The sequence below is a fragment of the Callospermophilus lateralis genome, chromosome X (assembly GCF_048772815.1).
Source record: "Callospermophilus lateralis isolate mCalLat2 chromosome X, mCalLat2.hap1, whole genome shotgun sequence".
Classification (NCBI taxonomy): domain Eukaryota; kingdom Metazoa; phylum Chordata; class Mammalia; order Rodentia; family Sciuridae; genus Callospermophilus; species Callospermophilus lateralis.
The window spans coordinates 58,161,714-58,186,471 of NC_135325.1; the positions used below are offsets into that span (position 1 = coordinate 58,161,714).

At 34.8% G+C, this 24,758-nt stretch overlaps 1 protein-coding gene across 4 annotated transcripts in view; it reads left to right on the top strand.

Annotated features, from left to right (window-relative positions):
- Window positions 1-24,758, top strand: part of LOC143638453 (vascular endothelial growth factor receptor kdr-like) — a 253,851-nt gene that overhangs the window by 104,564 nt on the left and 124,529 nt on the right. For all 4 annotated transcript variants that reach the window (XM_077106334.1, XM_077106336.1, XM_077106335.1 and 1 more), the window contains 3 exons: window positions 4,398-4,548; window positions 8,949-9,069; window positions 12,485-12,593. In XM_077106334.1, coding sequence (XP_076962449.1) covers window positions 4,398-4,548; window positions 8,949-9,069; window positions 12,485-12,593 — 381 coding nt within the window. The remainder of the gene's footprint in view (window positions 1-4,397; window positions 4,549-8,948; window positions 9,070-12,484; window positions 12,594-24,758) is intronic.

Sequence of the window (24,758 nt, forward strand, 5' to 3'; positions counted from 1 at the left end):
ACCAGGGGTATGGAGAGATTGAAGATGTTGGTACAAAGGTGTGAAGTTTCAGTTTAAAAAGAGAAATTTTTTTTTGAGATCTGCTTACATACTATGATTTTAAAATTGCTACGACAGTAAATTTAAAATATTCATACTAAAAAGTGATGTGTTTGAGGAGATAAATATGTTAATTAGCTTTATTTACTTATTATACATTGTAGACATATATTATATCCTCACTTTTTACCCCATAATGTATATATTATTTTTCAATATATAATTTTAAAAGATCAGAATCCAAATATATATCTACACTCCATGTTCATAGTAGCATTATTCAGAATAGTCAAGGAATGTAAGCAATATAATTGATCATTAACAGGTGAATGGCTAAAACTATAAATGCATGTATTTGAATATTATTGTTTTAAAATGAAAGAACAATCCTCCCTTTGTGACAACTTTAATGAACCTGGAAGACATTATACTAAATGAAATAATCTAGACATAAAATAAGAAATGCTACATAATTCAACATATAGGAACCTTCTAAATTACTCTAAACCATAGAAGAAGAGAATGGAATGGAGTTGGCTGGGGAAAAGGGAGTTACTAGTTAAAAGGGTATGACAATTCAATTATGCAAGGTGAGTTTGTCCTAGAAATCAAACTGCACAACATAATTAACAATACTATATTATATATTTAGAAAATTGGTATGAAGGTAGATCTCATGTTAAATGTTCTTATAATATAGAATAATAGTCAGAAGAGGCCTCTACTATGTTGTATATTAATGCTTTATTTTAAAAATAATTTTGTAGTTGTAGATGGGTAGCATGCACTTATTTTATTTGTTGATTTTTGTGCAATGCTGAAGATCGAACCTAGTGGCTCACATGCTAGGTAAGCATTCTGTCACTGAGCTACCACCCCAGCCCACAGTCCTTTAGTTTTTGCTCCATGGAGGTGTCATGGTGAAACCAGAGTTTTGAGATGAAATTATATTTTCACTTCTTCTGGCAGATGGGGTCTGTGCAGGCTGCAGGTTTCATCAATTTTCTTCTGGGTTCTTCCCTCACAAACCTAAAGAATAAAATTTACATACAATAATGAAAGGGAAGATTGATTGGTGTGGGATTTGTTTTGGAGGAGATAGAATTCTCATGATGTGGAAGGGGACCTTATAGTGTTACAGGGCTGGGACCTTCTGGAAAAATGAGGCAGCATTAATGTCCCCCTCTTCAAACCCTGATTCTTTTGATCAAGTCTGAAATATTTCAGACATCTTAGTTCAGAGTTACAGGCATGAGTTTATTGCCTGGAATAATGGCTTGTCAAGAAAGAGGTCAGTCATCTTATTTCCAGTTCAAACAATATGTTTGTCTCAAACATTAGGCTCTGCCAGCAGCTATAATAATTAGTTTATAAAAAGGGGGAACTCATGAAAATAGAAGGAGAACAGTGAATTAGAGGAAAAGAATCAAGGGGGAGGTAGGAAATATGGGATAGAAAACAAGAATGGAATGAGATTGAATAGGAAAATGGAAGGGGACACTTTAAAGGGAGGGGGTGAGTCCTCTCAGAGGAGGAGGGACCTTGTACCTCTCCTGAACTTCAGTTTTATTAGGGATCTCAGAGAAGTTTCCAGTGAGTCCTGCACAAGTCCACCTCTTGACTTTTGACTGACAGCAGGATAACATCAGACTTTCAAGTTCCCACTGTCATGACATCTCTAGGTAACCTTGACCTATACTGTCAGATTCTAATTTGATTATTTTTTATATTAAAATATTTTTATTAGTGTATTATTGTTATATATGACAGTGAATTTCATTGTGACATATTCATACGTGCAAAACATAATTTGCTTCATTTTCATTACCCAGTACTTCATTTTCCCCTTCCTTCCTTCTCCTTCATCTCCTCCCTCTACCGATATTCTATTTATTTTTTAAAAAATTGGTGCATTATAATTATACATAAAACTGTGATTTATTGTGATATATTCAGATATGCACATAGCATAGTCAATCTCATTCCATTGTTGTTTTCTATCCCATATTTCCTACCTCCCTGTTGATTCCTTTCCTCTAATTCACTGTATGCCTATGTTCATGAATTTCTTCTCTTTATAAACTAATGCTGATTAGCAAATTATAGGTGCTCACAGAGCCTAATGTTGGAGACAGACACATTGTTTGAACTGGAAATAAGATGACTGACCTCTTTCTTGACAAGCCATATTTTTTTCAAAATACAAAATCAAAATTTAGACTTCAAAATATCCTTCTATGAAGTAATTTTGCAAATGAACTTAACTCTGAAATATTTTCTAAGTCTAGTTGAATTATTTTGTTTTCATATGAGCATTTATTAAATCCTCATACCATTAAGCAGCCCCAGTTATTAGCCTCACTTAGAGACCATGAAATAGTTCCATAGAGGATTCATCACTCTCTCAAGCCACACAGACTGTTACCTGTGAGAACTACAGCTGTTCTTAAGCTTGTGATCTGAACCCCCATACTGAATGTAATATGATTGCTGTCTTCAACATATTTTAAAAATGTATTTATTTATTCTAATTAGTTATACATGACAGCGGAATGCATTTTGATTCATTGTACACAATTACAGCACAAGTTTTCATTTCTGTGGTTGTACATGATGTAGTGTCACACCATATGTCCAGTCATATATGTACCTAGAGTAATGATGTCCATCTCATCTTTCCTGCCCCCATGTCCCTTCCCTTCCACTCCTTCCCCTTTGCTCAATCACAGGTCCTCCATTTTTTTCCCATGCCCTCCTGCCCACATTATGGATCAGCATACACTTATCAGAGAGACCATTTGGCCTTTGGTTTTGGGGGATTGGCTTACTTTGTTTAGCATAATATTCTCCAACTCTATCCATTTATCTGAAAATGCCATAAATTTTATTTTCTTTTAATGCTGAGTAATATTCCACTGTGTATATATACCACAGTTTCTCTATCATTCATCTACTAAAGAACATCTAGTTTGGTTCTACAATTTAGCTATTGTGAATTGAGCTATAAACATTGATGTGGCTGCTTTACACTGCTGATTTTAAGTCCTTGGGTATAGACAGAGGAGTTTTCCAAATTTACTAAAGAATGTCCACACTGCTTTCCAGAGGAAATGTACCAATTTGCAGTCCCACCATCAATGTATCCTTTCCCCCACATCTTCGCCAACACTTACTGTTATTTGTATTCTTAATAGCTGCCATTCTGACTGGCATGTGATAAAATCTTAGAGTAGTTTTGATTTGCATTTCTCTAATTATTAGAGATGTTGAGCATTTTTTCATATATTTGTTGATCGATTATATATCTTCTTCTGAGAAGTGTCTGTTGAGCTCCTTAGCCCATTTATTGATTGGGTTATTTGTTTTTTTGGTGTTAACTTTTGAGTTCTTTATATGTCCTGGAGATCAGTGCTCTATCTGACATGCATGTGGCAAAAATTTGCTCGCAAAATGTAGGCTCTCTCTTCACTTCATTGTTTCTTTTACTGAGAAGAAGCTTTTTAGTTTGAATCCATGCTATTTATTGATTCTTGATTTTATTTCTTATGCTTTAGGAGTCTTGTCAAGGAAGTCGGAGCCTAATCTGACATGATGAAGATTTGGGCCTACTTTTTCTTCTACTAGGCTCAGGGTCTCTGGTATAATTCCTAGGTGCTTTATCCACTTTGAGTTGAGTTTTGTGCATAGTGAGAGACAGGGGTTTAGTTTCATTTTGGTGCATATGGCTTTTCAGTTCTCCCAGCACCATTTGTTGAAGAGACTATCTTTTTTATAATGTATATTTTTGAAGCCTTTGTGTAGTATGAGATAATGGTATTTCTAATTGGATTCTTAACGATGCGATGCTTTCTTATAGAGGTTATGATAAGGTGGGATTTTTCTTATCTCCCTGATTTCTGGGATCTTGTTTATGAAAAGGGTCACAAATGTCCACCCTTTCAGAATAACACTCCTTTTATTGGCATTATTTTGGGCCTGCATTTCTCCTGCAGATAACAGGTAATTTTCTGAAGAATGTGTCATATCTTGTTCCCTTAAGCCAGGCAGGTCTACGGGTAAATTGCCTCTTGTTAAAGAAAGCATTGGGGATCAGCACAGTGGTTGCATTTTATAGAATTCTTCCTTTAACTTCATATTCCCACCACTTGCCCCTATCAATAGGAGGAGTGACAATTCCTGGGTAAGGTTGGTGATAGAGGGAAGTAGATTTTCAGGAGGATGAAGATATCAACTACTTATAAGCTGATGTAGAAACATTTCAATGTTTTAATCACTGGAATACCTGTACTGGGAGTACCAGCAAAAATGTCAGCCTTAGTGTGTGATAAAAATATCTGCTCTTTTCTCCTCTTTTCTAGAAAAACCTAAGATTTATGAGAAGGATACAGACTTGAAGACCAATAATGCAGTATTCCTGGGAAGTGAGAACACCCTTCGCTGTACTGCAAGTGGCCTGCCTTTACCCTCCTTCATGTGGGCCTGGGAGCCCTGTAGCCAGACAGATGAATTGTAAGTGACTTTCATGCCCAAGGACCTGGCATAATTTTAGATCTTCTGGATTTACTGAGCTACATACAGATCTGGCAGACTCAAGATCTTAGCAGAACATTTTTTTTCTTTAATCTGATATGAGAACTCCTGGGATCAGGGATATTGGATGGGGCCAAGGAAACTAAAGGAGGAAGTACTCCAACAATGCCCAAGCTCCAGGGTTTGGCTGATTCTCTCCTTCCAAAGTCACAGCTTAAAATAACCAGTGGCATTTCGATGTAGGTTATGAACTGATATTTTAGTAGGAATGGTACAAAACAGGGAAGATTTCTAAACATCTGTCATTGCACAGAAAAATTCAGTAATGAGCTAGGGAAGTGGACATGTCTTATCTGTTTCAGAACCAGAAACAGATAAGTCTTATTGGAATAGTAATCATGGCTCAAAAATTTGTCAGCATCTTTGTATTCAAATACACTCATTTTATTTTACTATGATCCTTGCGTAGGATGGAAGAAAGGGATTCCTCGTTCTCAGCAAACAGTGAAGACAGAGAAGCAAAATGGGGATAAATGACTCATTTTTTTAAATTTTAAATTTTTTTATTTATATATTACAGCAGAATGCATTATACTTTTATTGCACATATAGAGCCCAATTTTTCATATTTCTGGTGGTATACAAAGTATATTTACTCCAATTCGTGTCTTCATACATGTACTTTGGATAATAATGATCATCACATTCCACCATCATTTCTAACCCCATGCCTCCTGCCTTCACCTCCAACCCTTATGCCCTATCTAGAGTTCCTCTATTCTTCTCATGCTCCCTCTCCCTATCCCACTATGAATCAGCCTCCCTACATCAAAGAAAATATTCAGCATTTGGTTTTTTGGGATTGGCTAACTTCAATTAGCATTATCTTCTCTAACTCCATCTATTTACCTGCAAATGCCATGACTTTATTCTCTTTTATTGCTGAGTAATATTCCATTATGTATATATGCCACATATATATGTGGTTCCACAGTTTAGCTATTGTGAATTGTGCTGCTATAAACATTGATGTAGCTGTGTCCCTGTAGTATGCTGTTTTTAAGTCCTTTGGGTATAGAACAAGGAGAGGGATAGCTGGGTCAAATAGTGATTCCATTCCCAATTTTCCAAGAAATGACTCATTTATCACAACACAGTCAAAGCAGAAATAACAATGAGAGCAAGGTACCCTGACTATTAGCCCTTTGAACTTCTATTTATCAAAACCCCACTCTATGCCTAGTACATATTAAATACTTTGTTTTTTGCTTTCATCCAATAAGCTCCATTTCAGAGTAGCTTCTTCAACAAGGAGCTGAAAATGCCTACTATAAAAATCAGAGAAAGGAAATGGAAAATTCAGAGAGACCAAATGAATTACCTCAAATTCCAGAATGATTAGCATTTAAGAATACTTGGTTTAAAAAGAACAGATAAAAAATTTAAAAAAGAATACATGGTCAATACTAAACTATCTTATATCATAAAATTTCTCTACAGGCCTGCTATAGTCAAGAAATTCTATGCCTTGGAATAAATCTGAAATTCTATAAACAGTTTATCTGAGTTCTAGGTAATTTCTAAAGGATGACATATTTTCTGACCAGGAAAGTTAATCTGATTAAGTCATTGCTGCACTGTGCTGAATTCAAGTGAAGTTCTGAGCACATAGTCATGAGTGGGCAATAATAGGAGCTGGCTTAGCTTTGGGTGGAGAGGCCTTGACTCAGAGGGAATGTAGGGAATATGGCCTTCAGACCAAGATCTAGATCTTCAGGTAGGAGAGGCTTTTGGTCTGTCTTACAAGTACTGTCCAACAAACTTCCATAAGAGAGCTACATTTAGTTGCTCCCTGCCTACAACTCTTTTGGAAGCATCCTTATTTCTTCACAGTAGGCACTCTTGAGGATGGTAACAGTAGTGCTGCCTACTTGCTCACTTTTGGTTTTGTTTAGTTTCCTTGCTCATTCTGACATTCTATAATCCGTAATTCACACCTGTTGCTCTCACTTGATTGAAATGCAGTGAAACTAGTTGCATTATTTTTGTACCTTTTTAATGTGCTTGTTTGGAGGGCAGTGCAGCTACTCATATATCCTTGACTGAAGAATGCTCCTCCTCTATCAGGGAAGGTCATTCTCTTTGACCAAGGGCTCAGCTTTGGTAAGGAGAAACAAGAAGCAGTGAGGGAGGAAAGGGATACCTGCCTATCAAGTCAGATCAGCTGAATCAACCCTGGAAACCAATAGGGTGATGGATGTTGCAGCCAGATTGCCCTCACATTCTGTTGCTTTTAAAAAATGGGTTCTTTTTAGTTATTCATGAGAGTAGAATCCATTTTGACACAATTATAAAATCATGGAATATATCTTGTTCTAATTAAGTTCTCAGTACTTCTCTTTACTCTTCTCTCACTCCCTGTTCCCTTCCCTTTGGTGATTTTTCTGTCATTTACCAATAGGTATTTTTTTAAATTGATTTCTTTTGATGTACACAATGATGAGATTCACTGTGTTATATTCATGTATGTACATAGGAAAGTGTCCTTCCTTTACCCATCCCCCTCCCTTCACTTCATTCTTCTTTGTCTACTACACTGAACTTCTTGCACCTTTCTATCTGAAGGAAAAGAGAAGGACTGAGTAAATATTTTTTTTCTGACATAAGTGCCTTTTTGAAGTGCCTTTCCTAACAAAATTTTCAAAAGTTAACAATTACTGAACACTTACTATATTCTAGGAGAAATTCTAGTTCCTGTCAGACACATTCATTTGAAACTCAATCCTCACTGAATTCTTTAAATAAGCCCATAGGGTAGCAAATATTAGTTCCACTTCCACAGTTGAAGAAACAGCAGCTCAGAAGGGCAAGTAAGTTGTCAGAACAAAGACCTAACAGTGCCTGGATACGAATTCCATATCTGCTGAGTACAAGTTCAGTACACTTATCATTTCCTCCAGTAATGTACCTTCCTGTGGATCTTAATTGAACAACAAATGCCTAGAACTCTGCTCCTTTGACACTTTCTTCTTTTCTTAAGTTTCAGAGCAGGAAAGTTCATTTGGAAGGAGGTAAAAGTAAAGGAGAATCTCAAATGGCTTCATATTCTACTATAGTCTAGAAACAAGAAAGTAGAAAAATACTCAAATTTTGAGCTCAGCTAAATTTCAACTAAATGGATCTTTTTTATTCTTTTTTTTGACATTATGAATTTTTAATCCCAGCTACCAGATACATAAAGATTTTTGTTGAAATTGGATTCACAAATTCCTGTTTTCTCTAATGTTCTCAAAAGGTAACTGAGCTAACTGAAATTTATTTTTATTGGTATATTATGATTATACATAATACTCAGATTCATTGTGACATATTCATACATATACATAATTCAGTTTCATTCTCCAGTAGTTCATGTTTCCCTTCCCTCTTCCCTCCACCTTTTCTTCTTCCTCAACTCTACTAGTCTCCCTTCTATTTTCATGAGGTCTCTTTTCTCTGTAGCTTCCACTCATGAGAGAGAATTAATGGTCTTTGACTTTATGACTCTGGCTTATCTAGCTCCATTATTCTCATGAGATCCATCCATTTTCTTCAAATGACATATATGGACCTTTTGTTTTTTCAACACTTAAGGTATGCTTCCAGATCAGTACATTTGAAATAGCTATTTACTCCACTTAAAATTGTTTTCCCTGAGAAATCTTCATGGTTTATATTTCTTTCAGAACTCTACTCAAAATTCACTTCCTCAGAAAGGTCTTTCATGAACATACTATCTTCTATTATCTTCTAATTTCGAGCTATCTCTCTGTCTCTCCATCTCTCTATCTCTGTCTTTCTGTGTGTGTCTATAAAAGAATATTAGAGACTAAGTAATTTATAAGCAGTAGAATATCATTCAACTTATGAATATACAAGTTAGAACTTTCAGAAGTATGGTTCTGGAACCTGGTGAGGGCCTTAGTGCAGCACTGAATTGTAGCAGAAGGGGGAAGGGAAAAAGAATGAAAGAGCAAGTTAGAGCAGACCTTGCCTTTATCATAATACTGCTACCATGGTTATGATTTCAATCCATTCATGAGAGCATCACTTAATCATTTTCTATTAAAGGTCCCACCACTTAGCACTGTTGCATTGGATATTTAGTTTACAACATATAAATCTTAAACAATATATTTAAAAATAGCACCAAATCATTGATTTATTTGCATTTAACCTAGACGAGATTCAAATTATTTTATTCAATAATAAAGGAGACTTGTGAGGATTCTCTGGTAAAAGTCCTTCCCTGATTAATAGAATGTACTCTCTGAAGTGCTTGATATACCTTGTATCCTTTGTGGTGAAAAGACTGAAAATGCCATCTCTTTCTTTACCAGTTGTAGGGAACGGGGCAAACGTATATATCTTTCCAAAGAGACTTTGAAAAGTGACCTCCCTTTGAGCAACAGGATTCTTTCCATTGAGGAAATGGTATTGACACATGGAGAAAAGACCAAGGTAGGTAGATGATTGAAAGTTACTGTGGTAGAAGTGATCTTAAAACCTCAATAAAGTAAGTCTATTCTTCAGGCACTGATATTAATTTCCAGAAATGCTAGGGGCTAGGGTATGGTTGAAAATTAGACTGATTATAAAAAAAACTTATAGCTTATAAAAATAAATATTGTTATTATAATTAGGATGTAGCTTTCTTTCTTATAAAGCTTCTCTTTAGTCAGCTCCTTCTATGTCCCAAGGTCATGAAAGTAGTAAAAATGTGCTTGAAATAAGAGTTTTCTGATAGCCCTTGCTCATCTTGGTTTCTGGAGTCTCAGGTTGAGTTGTGTTAAGGGGACCATGGAAGGGTTTTAATGGTCCTAAAGATCAAATATATAACAGCACTCACAGCTAGTTAACCTTGGTGCTGTGAGATCTTTGTTTAATGCAATGAGAGAGGTGAAGGATAAAGCATGATTGAAGATGGGAAAAAAACCCATAAATTGCAATATTGATGAATCTGCCAAGGATGGCAATGCTGTATGATGGAAAATTCATCAGATTGGGACCCAGAAGATTTGTATTGGAATCTTGGTTCCATCAGTTACTCACTAACTGTGTAAATTTAAGCAATTCACTTACCCTCTCTGGATCTTAGTTTCAAAATCAGTAAAATGTATGTATGTATTCATTCATTTATTCATCAAACAGTTACTATACCTGGGATGGTGATAAATATAAAGCAGACATCTCTTCCATTTTCATGGAGCTTATCGTGTATTATGGGATGTGGATAAAAACGGTGGGTCAATATTTTAAAAATACAAGTTATTAAAAATTTTATGAAGAAAAATCGAGCATAATAGAGAGTAGAACCTACTTTGGATAAAAATAGCTACTTTGACAAAGAAAATCTTTATGAAGAAGAAACATTTAATTTCATACTTAAAAGATAAGGAGACATTCATGTAACAAAGTATGCTCTGGGCTAGGCTAGTTCTGTTCAATAGAAATATAATGTGGGCTACAAATAAATTCTGAATTTTCTGGTAGCTACATTATGCAAAGTAATAATAAACAGATGAAATTAATTTTGATGATATATTTACCCAGCATATCTAAAATATTATTTCAATTAAAAACAGCACAAAATATTCATGAGGTATTTTTCAATATTTTTTTCATACTAAGTCTTTGAAATACTTGTGTATATTCTATATTTAAAGAACATATCAATTTGGAGTAGCAACATTTTAAGTACTCAGCACTTGTGACTTTTCACCACCATATTGTACAGTTTATGTCTAGCCATTTTTTTAAGGTCTTGAGGCCATAAAGACTTTTGTACATTTGAGTAACATTAAAAAAAATCCAGTGTGGCTAAAACATGATAAGTAAAGGAGACAGTAAAAATAACTGAAGTCTGAGAACAGACATGGACTTGATAATATAAGGCCTTGAAGGAATAGTACATATTTTATATTTCATCCTTAGCACATAGAAAAGCTGTCTAATGATTTTGAGAAACATGGCTCGATGAATTTTTAATGAGCTTACTCTGCTGTGTTATTTGCTTGGAAGCTCTATTTTCTTTGAAGGAGGCAAGAGAGGATGAAGAAATTAGAAGTCTTTTTTATGGTCTTGGTAAGAGTGACAACTGTTGATACTAGGATTGTTGTAGCATAGACAGAAATAAGAAGATTGTTGATGTTTTGAAGTTTTTTGTGGATTGGTAAGCTGTGAAGATAGGGGAGGTAAATAAAAAAAAATATCAAGTATTCCTAGATTTTTGTCATGCCAGTTGGTTGCTTCCAGTGACTGATATGGGAAAGAGTAAGGGAACAGCATATTTTCATTAATGGGAGGTTGAATCAAGGGCTCAATTTTAGATGTGTTGGTCTTATCTAAGAAATTATGTCAAGAAGGAAATTGTAAATATCAGGAGCTCTGATAATAGTAAGACTGGATATATGAAATGTGAAGTCTTGTTTTATTGAAGATTTTAATGGCATGGAACTTGGTGAGCTAAGGAAAGCATATGGAAGCCAGGTTTGAGTTCTGGGTCCTCCATCATGTATAAGTCAAACTAAGAGGGAGGATCCATGAAAGCAGATAGAAGAATGGTCAATGATGTAGCAAGTAAATTAGGGAAATGGTTTCCTGGAAGCAAAGAGAGAGAATTGTGTCATGGAGGGAATGACTGATTCTATTGAATGCAATTAAGTGCTCAAGTAAGATGAAGACAGACAAATGTCTACTGGCTTCACAAAGTTATATCAATATTTTAATCTCTTTTGATACAGTTTCTTTCTAGACATTTCTTGCATTCCTTTGGAGATCATGTTACCTTACTTTTACATGCTTCATGTGTCCCTAAATTAATATTTGTTCATATGCCAGATCAGTTCTCTCTACCAGCTTTATAGGGTGTCTTTTTATTGACTATGTATCCTGGATGTCAGTTGGATAGGCTCTACTGACTTTGTTTGCAGGTTGGAACTTTAGTGTAGAATCCGTGTATTTTTTCCTGCTGTAATCTATATTGGTAAATGTCTGGGAATGTCTCGATATCTCAAACTTCAGGGGTTGTGGGATTGAACTGATGGCTGTGAGGCAGCTCTCTAATTCAATGTGATTTTCCTGTCCATATCTGGTTTTTGTTCTATAGAGTTGTTTAGGATAGAAATAAAATAAAAAGAGAGAGTATATGTAAAATACTTACCATTGTCTCCAGCACATTGTAAAATGTTTTATTAAAATGTTAGTTGTCGTTTTTTGAAACTTAATGTACTTTGTTGCAATATTGTTAATTCCTGTATGGTATTCTTTTGAATGACTCTATAAGTTGTTTTGATTTCCTCTTGAAATTGGATATTATCCTATTTCTAATCCCTTCCTAAGAGATCCATACTCAAAGAAGACCTTGACTAGAATGTTTGTCAAATGTATTAGTGAATAAATAAATATATACCACTTCCTATATAGCCTCATGCACCAGTCAGGATAGCCTAGGTTGTATGGTGATAGTAAATGCCTCCAAAATCTGGTTTAAAATTATAAATATTTATATCTGCAGGAAGGCTTTTTAAAAATTTTAACTCTTTAGGGATACAGGCTGACACATTACATTTTTATTTTAACCCTATAGGGATACAGGCTGCTCAAATATTGATAGTCATCATGCCAGAAACCAAAAGCTATGGAGGGTTTTGCAATACAAAATAAATGCTCCAGTTTAGAAGAGACACACAGCATTACCACTTTCAAATCATTGGCCAGAATAAGTCACACAGCCTCATTTAATCATGAAGGAGCCAGAATGGGAATTCTTACTATTTTTCTGGAAGGGAAAAGAGTCAGAAATGTTTAGTGATGAGCACTAATTGCTAGCTTATCTTATAACTGTGATTAATGAATTTCTTTTTCTCTCTTTAAGACCCTGAGCTCACTGACCATACTGACCAGCAATATTTCTGGTATATATTACTGCATAGCTGTAAACAAGGTTGGCATTGATGAGAGAAGCATACAGTTCTTTGTCTCAGGTAAACTCTGAACTTAATAAGATAAAGCTGTCCTCTGTGATTTGATTCGATGTGGCTGGGAAATGTGACTTTTCATGGTTAGCTCAACTACACACCAGACAAGATGCCTGAAAATATATCATTGAAAATTCATTGTTTAGGATTAAAGTAGAATCCTGCTAAAATGAAAATACATTGGGGGAAGGCAATATATTGAGTCCCTTTAACACCAGCCTTTTAACACTAGCCTTAGTCTGAGTCTGATTAATATGGTTTCCTTTTGTGTATTAAGGTAATTTATACTTGCCCAACTCTCTTCAAATCAGTATCTAATTTGCTTCTTTCAGAAACTTTTGAAATTAATAATCTAGATGATAAATGATGAGAACCAAAGCTTAATTTTTGATTCTTAAAATGGCATAGGACTTAAGTAGATGTTACCTTAGTTTTACATACTTCATGTGTCCCTAAATTAATATTTGTTCATCTGCCAGATAAGTTCTCTCTACCAGTTTTTTAGGGTGGCTTTTTCCTGACTATGTATCCTGTATGTCAGTTGGATAGGCTCTACTGACTTTGGTTGCATAGAAAAGCATGCAAAAGTAAGGTAACATCTACTTAAGTTCTATGCCATTTTAAGAATCAAAAATTAATGGCATAGAACTTAAGTAGATTATTATTTATTGAATATTTATTTGTAATTTTCTTCAGTGTCTTAAGCAATTATTCTTTAAAACTGAAAGCATTATAATTAATTATAAATCATTTAAATATTTGACACACAGTTGAATAATTTCTTAGGCCATTTACTTAGCTATTCATTTGGAGAAGGTGAACATAGATTTTAGAATCACATGGGTCAGCCTATTTTTAAGCTTTGTCTCTTATTTTCTGAGGAATTGTACGATGTTGAGCAAGTCACTTCAGCTCCTTGATCTTGTTTTCTCATCCACAAAGTGAGAGTGATTGCATCCATTCTAGAGAGTTAATGCAGGAGGAATGATAATTAGTGAAATAATATCTATTAAAGAATCTATCATATAGTAGCTCCTAAACAGATGCTCATTATTATGCACATAATCTCTAACAGTGAGCAATATTGAGAATATATATAGTCTGTGTAGCACAGTGGTTGGCATAGAATCATGTTGGAAGATCAGTATGTATTTTTCTCTATGTGCTATACTCCTGTCTTATTTTGTTCCTATGGGCTAATGAAAAGGCATGTGATAGAATTTAGAAAAGAAGGAAAAATGTGAGCAGGTCAGGTATGAGGACTACAAGAAAGCCTTATTATACCAAGATGGAAGTAAGGTGGCTGGCTAGGAGAGCAAATTCTGAAGTGAACTTTAGAGAACTTAATACTTCTTACCACTAGTTAGTGATATATAATGAGAATCACAATTGTGTTTACCATTTGAATAATGAAAGAATCATGTGAAACTTCAAGGATGAAGAGTAGAAAGCAAATGGAACAAACATGGTGTCTGGAATGTTGATGAAAATCTTTACTTTTTAAAGTCAACTTTATTTCCAATTATCTTTCCTGGCACTGGGCTGAGGCCTCACATCAAAAAGCAGGGTGTTCCATATCTAACTAACATTGATACATCAGATGTGAAGAATTGCTATGACTAAAAAGGTTTACTCAGATGAGAGCTTGAACAAAAGCTATAGGGAGGAGTCGGAGAATGAAACAATGAATAATTTATTGGCATAGATAGATGCTACTGCAGATAGCTTCTGGGAACTCAGTGGCTCACACCATCCCCAAAACAAGGGCTTCTGAAGGCATTCTGGAAACATCAGATCAGTGATACTGTCCTGTATACCATGGTGACTGGTAGAGTATAACAACAACAACAACAACAACAATAGCGGCAGCTAAAATTCACTAGGCACTTACACTGTGCCAGGTATTGTACTATGTGAATTACATGGTTTAACAAAAGTAATTCTCACCACAATTATATTAAGCAGACACAATTATCTCCATTTTATAGGTGAATTTTCTGAAGTACAAATGTAATATAGCTAGAATGGAATGAAGCTAGACACAATAGCTTTTGACAGTATATACCCAAACACTGAATAACAACCATACCATATAGAGAAATTTGGTATGGCCTGCATAGGTATCTTCTTTTATCACCAGAAGTATGAGAAAGAGTGCCTTGATGAATGAGAGCATAAGTCTTATGGGCTTGTCATCTGTCCAAAAGAGTCAAATTTCTTTTGACACATTTTCTCTCTGATGACCACTGCTGTAACAACTCTGTTTCAGGGTGGTTCTTAATACCCATAGCCAAAGATAGAAAAGCATACATTTCTTGGGTCCTTTTTTATCTTGGCTAGGTCAAAGCTGAACTGTTCAATATTATTTTATTGAACAATCATTGCACATAATTGTATGATAAGGTTTCATGCCTTATGCTTTATCATGAGATAGACATAGAAAGGAATTTTTAGCATACCTGAGTGCAGAAATTATTGCTGTGAAAGGTGTAAGGCCAGAGTGTCAAGTGTGGGGACTGCCAAAAACAATTCACTTTTTTCTTCAAACTCCACTAACCATGCATCCAATACATTGAATTTAGCAGTAATTTCATTCAACCCTTCCCTCGATTCTCTTTTCCATGAAAACCGATGATGATTCTTAGTAATTTCTCAAGAACTCTTGCCAAGACTTAGAGATTGTTATGCTTATCTTCATTTTTTTCTGGACTATTCCTAGAACAAGGTTGAAAGATTTTGTTTATGCATCAGACATCTTTCTTTTTGTGGGGATATACAAACATATTTTTATTCTTTTTATTAACTGTAATAATTCTATGTAAATGGAGTTCACTGTGGAATTTTCAAACATGCTTGTGATGTGCACTAGTCAAATCCAACCACTCTTTTTCACCAATCCCCTGGATATACCCTTCCAAGTCCCTAGTAAAAAATTTCCTACTTTCAGGTTAACTTATTTTTAGTTCACACATATTAAATAGACCATGCTGTACTTGTCTTTCTGTATCCACCTTATTTTACTTAACAAAATGTCCAGTTTCATCTAGTTTGCTGAAATAACAGGATTTCATTCTCTGTGGTTGTGTCTGTATACAAAATGTATATGTATCCATTTTTCTGTTCATAGACCCCTAGGCTAATTCCATATCTTAGTTATGGTGAATAATTCCAGAATAATAAACAAGACCATTCAGATATCTCTTTGGTATACTGATTTTATTTCCTTTGGATATATACCCAGAAGTGGCATAGCTGCATTATATGGTAGATCTGCGGGGTTTTTGTGGTTTTTGAGGAACATCTATACTGTTATCTATAAAGGCTGTACTAACTTAAATTTCCACCAGTAGTACATAAGAGTTCATTTTTTCTGAACATTCTTGCCTTTTGACTTTCCTGTGCCTGGATATTATTATTCTTATCTGGATTTGAGAAATTTTCTGTTAATATTCTCAAGTCCTACTTGAACATCAACGAATAAAATATTTTCTCTTTTAATGTTATCATAATATACCCATAATATTTCCCCATTCCTTTTCATTCTTTTTTACTCCTCTATTTTCAAATTGCCTGCCTTTGAGTTAATTCTTCTGTTTGATCTGTTCTGCTATTGATGCCTTCAAATCATGTATTAATTCTGTTTGGTATAATTTTTTTTTGGTACCATAGATTGAACTCAGGGGCACTCTACCACTGAGCCACATCCCCAGCCCTTTTTGTATTTTATTTAGAGACAGGGTATCACTGAGTTGCTTAGTGCTTTTCTTTTGCTGAGGCTGGCTTTGAATTCGCAAGCCTCCTGCCTTAGCCTCCCGAGCGCTGGGATTACAGGTGTACACCACTGCGCCTTGCATTTATTTGGTATACTTTTAAACTTAACAATTTGTTTGATTTAAAAAAATATTTCAAATTGTCTGTTAAGTTTCTCTTTTAGAGTATTGAGTCATTTTTTCTAAGTCTATTCTAGAAATTTGTTGAATTTCCTTTGAACAGCTATTTTCAATTCTCCTTTTGAGAGTTTGCAGGTGTTGGGTTTTGTATCATTAGTTTTTGATGCCTGATTTTGTTAGTAGGTGAAGATGTTGATTCATATTGGCATACTACATCATCTGCATATTGAAGGATTAAGTATTTATTTTAGCACTTATAATTTGACCTTTAACATTTTTTAATTGTTGAATTATATATAATAGTGAGATTCATTGTGATGTATTCATACATTCACATAACACAATTTGGTCAATTTCATTCTGCAGTATTGCCCCTTCCTTTCACTTCCCCTCTTCCCCCCTCCTCAGTCCCTTTAGTTTATCTTACTGGTTTCCATTCCATTTTCATGAGTTATTTTTAAAAATTTTGTGTCTCTAGCTTCCACATATGAAAGAAAATATGATTCTGGAGTTTTTGATTTTCGCTTATGTCACTTAACATGATTGTATCCATGATTTTCCTGTAAATGACATATTTGTCTTCTTAATGGCTGAGTAAAACATATATATATATATATATATATATATATATATATATATATATATATATATATAATTTTCTTTATCCATTCATTTGTGGACAGATATGTTGTCTCTTTAAATAACTTGGCTGTTATGAATTGCATTGTTGTGAACATAGTATACATGTATCAATAAAGTATGGTGACTTTCATTCTTTTGGATACTGACAAGTGATATAGCTGGGTGATATGATGGTCCCATTGCAGGCCTTTTGATGAACATCCATACTTATAGTATGGCTTTGTGCTTGTCATTTCAGAAATTCTAAGAAGTCAGCCTTTTTTTTTTTTTTTTTCTGAATCTGTGGACCTTTTCTTATTTCAGCAACCAACCAACTGCACCCTATATCCACTATTGGTGTCCTGTCACTATTTGAACACTAGATGGAGATCAAAGCCCAGGTTTTTCTGAAATCTGCATTTGGTGTATTCAGAATGAATGAGGTTGTGTTTAAAATAGGTAGTCTATCCTCACAAGATTCCACTTGAATCTAGAGTAGTCCCAGAGACCTTATCCATGGTCACTGGTATGTAGTCAGGTACTATTTGATTTGCCTGGTTGTGGGCCTCACCTTAGAATTTTCTGTACAACAAATTGGCACTTACCTACCTTTCCCTCAAAATTTTGTGCTGTTTGGAGTTGATGGAAGAATTATGTGGGCTGTCCTATGGCAAGCAATGCTACAATACTGTGTCACACTGAAAACCCATAGCCTGCTGAGACCAGTACAGTATGTGGGCAGGACCAACATCCTCAGTGATATTTGTTTCCCATTGCTGACGTAGACTTATGGCCTAGGACCACTCCAATGAGCCATGGTTGTTGCTGACTGGAAGGAAAATTCAATCAATGAGGTCTATGCATTTCTACCTGACACTAGGTCAGGTCCAGATAATAGGCTGGGAACAAGGACCATTAGGATATTCACATTGTTAAGGATCAGTCTCCTTGCACTCATTGCCAAGACACAGTCCTGTGCTCACTTTCATGGCCTAACCCTTGGTGGGAGGAGTTTACCTTCTTATTGTAGTGCCAGTGTTTAGGGGAGGGGTTGTAGCAACTGTCCCTTGGCCACCCAGGTTAATGATTAGGTGGGATTTACTTGAGTCTTACTGCATAGGGATCTGCACAGTCTCTGGGTAAATGAGAGGCCCATGCCATGGCTAGTGGTAATGCAGTTCAAAACATGAGTCTTCTCCACTGGGGTCTCATCCTGGTGATGAGACAGGCCTAGAGGCTCATTCTTGAGCACTGACCTGGGTATATGGGACTGTGGTCTCCATATTGTATTGGGTCTCAGAGTGTTTGCCAGCACCGAACACCAAAGCTAAGTTCAGTGTTTATTTCTCTATCCTTCCTCAGTGGATGGAGTCTTATTGTTGAAGGTTGGGGAAAGATGATAGAAGTTGTCCTTAGATGCCTACATAAGTAGAGTCCAAGGGCTCAGTTTGTGGGTATTGACTAGTGAAATAGCTGTGGAGCTTTCCTTGGCACTAATTTCACTGTGGAAGGCCTGGTATTGGTTTTGAAGTCTAAGGCCATGGTTAATTCCATCTCCCTCTCCAAAGCAAGAGATGTCTCTTCACTGAGTTGCTTGGAGTTGGCAAAGGCATGATATAGAAATTTTTCTTCCTGCCTTTTCAGTGAATATTTTTATTATTATAATTATAATTGTTATTATATGAAAATCAGGCACTTAGTTTTCTCAACTGGTCTTATTAAATCCTGTGAAAGTAATTTGGTATGGGAATAGGTTTCTACATGGGTACATAATTGCTGGAATATCTCACTTAACCACCATCTTACTTCCAATTTCTGAATTTTTCTTATTATTTCCTGTGCTTTTAGAGTCATATCCAAAGCATCTCCCACCAGACCAGTATGATATAGCATTTGCCATGTATTTTTTTCTTGTAGTTTATGGTTTTGGGTATTGTATGTAAGTCTTTTTGCCATTTTGAGTCAGATTGTATAGGTGGTGAACACATGGGATCTAGTTTCATTCTTCTACATATGTATATATTCTTTTCCCAGCACCATTAATTGAAGAGACTATCCTTTTCCAACCTATATTCTTGATGCTTCTGTTGAAATTCAGTTGGCTATGAAAATGTGGAATTATTTTGGGGTTCTCTATTCTGTTCTATTGGTTGATGTGTCTGTTTTTATGATATTACCATGCTATTTTGTTTACTATAACAATACTATGTTTTGATGTTAGATATTGTGATACCTCCAGTTTTGTTATTCTTGCTAAAGATTGCTTTGGCTATTTGAAGTCTTTTTTCTTTCCATGAAAATTTTAGAATGATTTTTCTATGTTTGTGAAGAACTCTTCTGGATTCTATAGAAATTGCAATGAATTTGTCAATCACTTTGGTAGTATACACATTGTAACAAAATTAATTGTTCTAATCCATGAGCATGGGGTATCTTTCCATTTTTATATCCTCTTCAATTTATTTCATCAGTGATTTTTAGTTTTCATTGTAGTATTCTTTCACATCCTTGGTTAAATTTTTCCCCAAGCATTTTTTTTTTTTTTGCAGCAATGGTAAAAGGGATTGCTTTCTTGATTTTTCCAGCTAGTCCATTATTGATATGTATAAACACTGTTGATTTGATTTTAGTATGGTGATTTTGTATCCTACAACTTTACTGCATTTGTTTATAAGTTTTTATTGAGGTATATTCTTTAAGAATAAAACCATGTTGCCTGAAAACAGTGATAAGTTATATGTCAGGAATACAATGCTGGTTCAGCATACACAAATGAATGTATGTGGTACAGCACATTAGCAGAATGAAGGACAAGAATATGATTGTGTCAATAGATACAGAAAACTCCATGTATGTATGATATTTCAAAATACACTCTACTGTCATGTACATCTAAACAGAACAAATAAAGATAGAGAGAATCCAATAAATAAAATTGAAGGTGAAAAATGGGACAGACATTACAACAGATACCAAGAGATCAAGAAATCATTGGGGAATATAAAAAAATTAAAAATCTTCCATCACTTTGTGATTAAAAACTCTTAACATATCAGGCATAGAAAGAACACACCTGAACAACAAAGACCATGAATGACAGTCTCATAGCTAATGTCATAATGAATGGTAAAAAGTTGTAAGCTTATGCCCTTTTCTAACACTTTTATTCAGCATAATATTGATATCCTTGTCACAGAAATTAGGAAAATAATGAAATAAAGGATTATCCAAATTGGAAAGGAAAGTTTTTTTTTTTATATCTCAAGACTTGACACATGAAAATATATGTCAGGAATTATATAATACACCCTGTATGAAAGAAGGCTATGCACATTCCTGAGAACTTATGATCTTTTGTAGCCTGACCATGAAATTTCCAGTAACCATAGCTATATTAAATTCATCCTCCAGTGGTCTGTATTCATTTCCCCATCAATATGGTATTTTGAACTGCATTTCAGAAAAGGTAATAATTACTCACAGCATATTAACACATCATTCAGTGGTTAATGAGTGTTCCATGTTAGCCAAGATGGTATTACTAAAGTCAAGCAATGAAGATGAGCTACTTAGTGAGGCAGATGGACAGTCATAAACAAGTCTCAGGAGTATTTATATGAATATAAAGTCATGGTATGAGAGTTTCCTAAATTTGTGAAGTAAAATCAATTAATATTTTTGCCATTCCGTTCTTCATAAGATATACTCAAGCCTCTTACAATCTAATTGATGATAGACGAAAGATAAATATGCAACATATGCATCAAGCCACAATTTGTATAATGTCAGAAGATATTATCATAGAGTATGGAGAACATATTTTATGAAGGCATATCCAAAAATAGCTCCCCCAAAACAGACACAGAGTTATATAGATGGATGATTCAAAAGATCAGAGAATTGAGAAAAGACATTTAAAGGAAAGAGGTTGATTTGAGCAGATGTACATAGTGGAATTGATAAATCAAAAAACATTCATTTTATAGATGTTTTTTAGCTATGACATAACAGTAACTCTGTGAAAAGTTAGAAATAAAGCATTGACTATTACTTTTTTTGGTACTTTCCCTGATATAATTATATTATAATGGTGAAAAGAACAAACAGATAAAAAAATCAATGAATAAACATACATAGTTATGTGATAGGTAAATGAGAAAGAGAATACTGAGGTGGAATGGGGAAACTTTAAATTGGGTAGTCATAAGACATCTATATAGGGGTAATTTTTGTTTGTACTGAGAATCAAACCCAGATGTAATTAACCAGTGAGCCACATCCCCATCTCTTGCTATTATTATTATTTTATTTTTAGACAGAGTCTTGCAAGTTACTGATGGACCTTGCTAAGTTTCTGAAGCTGCTTTTGAACTTGCAAACCTTCTGCCTCAGGCTCCAGAGTTGCTGTGATTATAGGTGGGCATCACTGTGCCCAACCTGACGGGGAGCTTTTAACCTAGCCGTGAAAGATTACGTGTAGCAAATGTGACATATGTATGGGAAAAGTGTAACAGTTGAACATGGGGGGAAATATTTGTGGACAGCCGGAGAACTTAGTTTGTGAGGGAAAGTGAAGCTAGAGAGGGCCTCACTTTGAATACTTGAGTGAGGTATATAAACGTCATCAGAATCCAAATGGCTCAGGAGGCTGTAGCAAGAGTATTTCAAGTTCAAGGCCAATATTAGTAACTCAGTTAGGCCCTAAGAAACTTAGAGTAATAATAAACAAAGACTGGGGATGTAGCTCAGTGGTCAAGTGCCCCCCATGGGTCTAATCCCCAGAACAAAAACAACAAAATCCCTCACCTGAAGGCAGCCCTATTGCTTGAAGACTTTGGAGAGGGGTTTGGATAAAAGCTGTGGTTTAGGAAGATGAATGAACTTGACAGTGGAGATCAATTTGGAATATAGTGATAATGGAAGAGGGAAGCCTCATTAGGGAAACATTTTAATTCTCCAGACATAAAATATTGCCTTTGCAGACTGAGGAGGCTGCATAGTGGAAATTAAGAAGAAGAGTAAAATGAAAATTATTGAAAAAAATTGATAAACAACACTTGGTAACTGATGGGAGGAGGAATGTGGGAGGTGAGGAAAAGAATCAAAAGTAATTTTGAGATTATAATCCTTTGTGATAGGCAAAAGTTATCTTTCACCAGAGAAAATTTTAAGGAAGTATTGGTCTGTGGGGAAAAATATTGTCATTTTTGGTTGCTTGTCTATTTAATTATTAAAATGTTGGCATACTATTGGTATCTTCAGCTGAGAAATGTCCCAAAGGCAACTGGCAGTGTGGTAAATGGAAATTCTGACTTTCCATTGAGAATAAAATAACTCCAAAGTGAGAGTATGTCATGGGAACAAAGAGAAACTAGGGAAATTGGGACAGTTATCACATACCCAGCAATGATTCACACAAGCCTGACTGAGCCTTCTGCATTAACAACTTGATGCTAGTGTCCATGGCAATGAAGTTAAATTGCTAAATGAACTATATTTGGGAACTGTTGGCTCAACTGATCAGCCATATTCAGCAATCAAGAATATCAATTCTGTGACTGATCAAGAAGTAGACTTTACCAAGGTAAGTACTGGTAGAAAGAATATTAAGCAGATCTTGGGGAGGTTGAAGTTTTGTAAATAGCCCCAAGAAGTGATGTGACAAGGAAGGTTTCTTTAATCATTATTTAGTAATCAACCTTTGACTACAAGGTGACTTTCAGTTTCTTTTGACTCCTACACACTGGTACAATGGCTGGAAACATATAGGTCGGGATCATAATCACCAGTAGATTTCACTCAACAATTAGTGTCTCCATACTGTGGATATTTGTTTAAAATAAAATGTGTAAATTTGTGAGTGTGTATGTGCATTATATGTGAATAGCAATGCATATCTTGGGGGAAAGGGAATTGGAATGGTAATTAACTATTTATTTACAATTCATAACAATTATATATGCAAGCAAACACAAAAAAGATTAAAATTGGATTTGCATATTATCCTCCAAGGCAAAACCTGGGTATTCAGAGTTTAATTTTGATGGAGCCATTTTATTTATTCCCAGATAACATCTGCAGTAAACTGGTGAGTGTTTTAGAGCTTCTATACTGCTTCTTGCCTAGGGATAATTGTCTTTTTCTACAGATATTTAGTATTAATTAAAAAAAAAAAAACCTCTCTCCAGTGTAAATTTCAAAATAACAGCTCATCACTAAAGGGGTGGCATTAAATGCAAATATACAAAATGAAACCAATGTACTTGGGGTATCAGTGTTGTTTTTCTCAATTATTAAGTAGTTTTTCTCATCATTGAAAAGAGGATGATAATATTACTTGTATCAGTTTTTTTAATGAGAATTAACTTGAGATCATGGCTGTACATACACATTGTAAATTGGACAATACATATATTAACAATCTCTAATTGCAGACATTTAGAGTGTTTGGTACTCTTGTGATAATACTGGAGTAGTGAAGACACTTGTAGTCAAGGAAACTGTTCTAACTTGTCATGTCAGTCAAGAAACTTCATGTTTTATCTCTTCATAATAGGAACCTTACATATAAATATCATAAAACTCTCCCATACCCACCTGGGAAGTAATTTAGTGCTGTGCCTAGTGTGTGGGCAAAGTGTTCTCTGCCATTAGCATTTAAAATGAAACCCAGATATTTTTGTTTGTTCTTTTTAGTTATACATGACAGTGGAGTATATTTTAACATACTTACACAAACATGGAGTATATCTTATTCTAATTAGATCCCAATCTTGTGGTTGTACACAATGTGCAGATTCATTTTGGTGCATTCATATTTTTATATATAGTTTTTATTAATAGTTGGATACAATACCTCTATCTATCCATCTATCTGTCTATCTATCTATCTATCTATCTATCTATCTATCTATCTATCTATCTATTTTACATAATGCTAAGGATAAAACCCAGTGCCTCACACATGCAAGACAAGTACTCTACTATTGAACTAAAACCCAGTTTCATTTTGGTGCATTTATATATGTACATAGGAAAGGCATATCAGATTAATTCCACTGGGTTTCCCATTCTTATCCCCCTCCTTTTCCTTAATTCCCCTTTGTCTAGTAACTGAACTTCTGTTCTCCAATTACCCCCTTGTTGTGTGTTAGCATCCACATATCAGAGAGACATTGGACTTTGATTTCAGGAGACTGGCTTATTTCACTTAGCATGATAGTTTCCAGATACATCCAGGTGCCCTTCAACAGATGAATGGATAAAGAAACTCATATTTTGTATCCCTAAACATAACTGGCTTCATTTATTAGTTCTAATAATATTTTAGAAGAGTCTTTAACAATACACACACTCACACCATCTATAAACAGATATTTCCTAAGGAAATACTGAACTTAAATAATTAATTCTTAAAGGATGTTACTCTTTTGAAAGTTTCATTTTAAAGAAAAATGTTATTGGTGCATAATAATTATAAAAAATAGTGTGATTTATTTTGATATATTTGTACATGAATATCACATAACTCAATCAGTTTCAGCCCCCAGTACCTCCCCTTTCCCTTCCCTTCTCATTCCCCTTGAACCTCTTCTATTTTGCTGGTCTCCAATTTCTTTTAGTGAAATTCCTTCTTTAGTTTTCCTTTTTTCTCTGTACT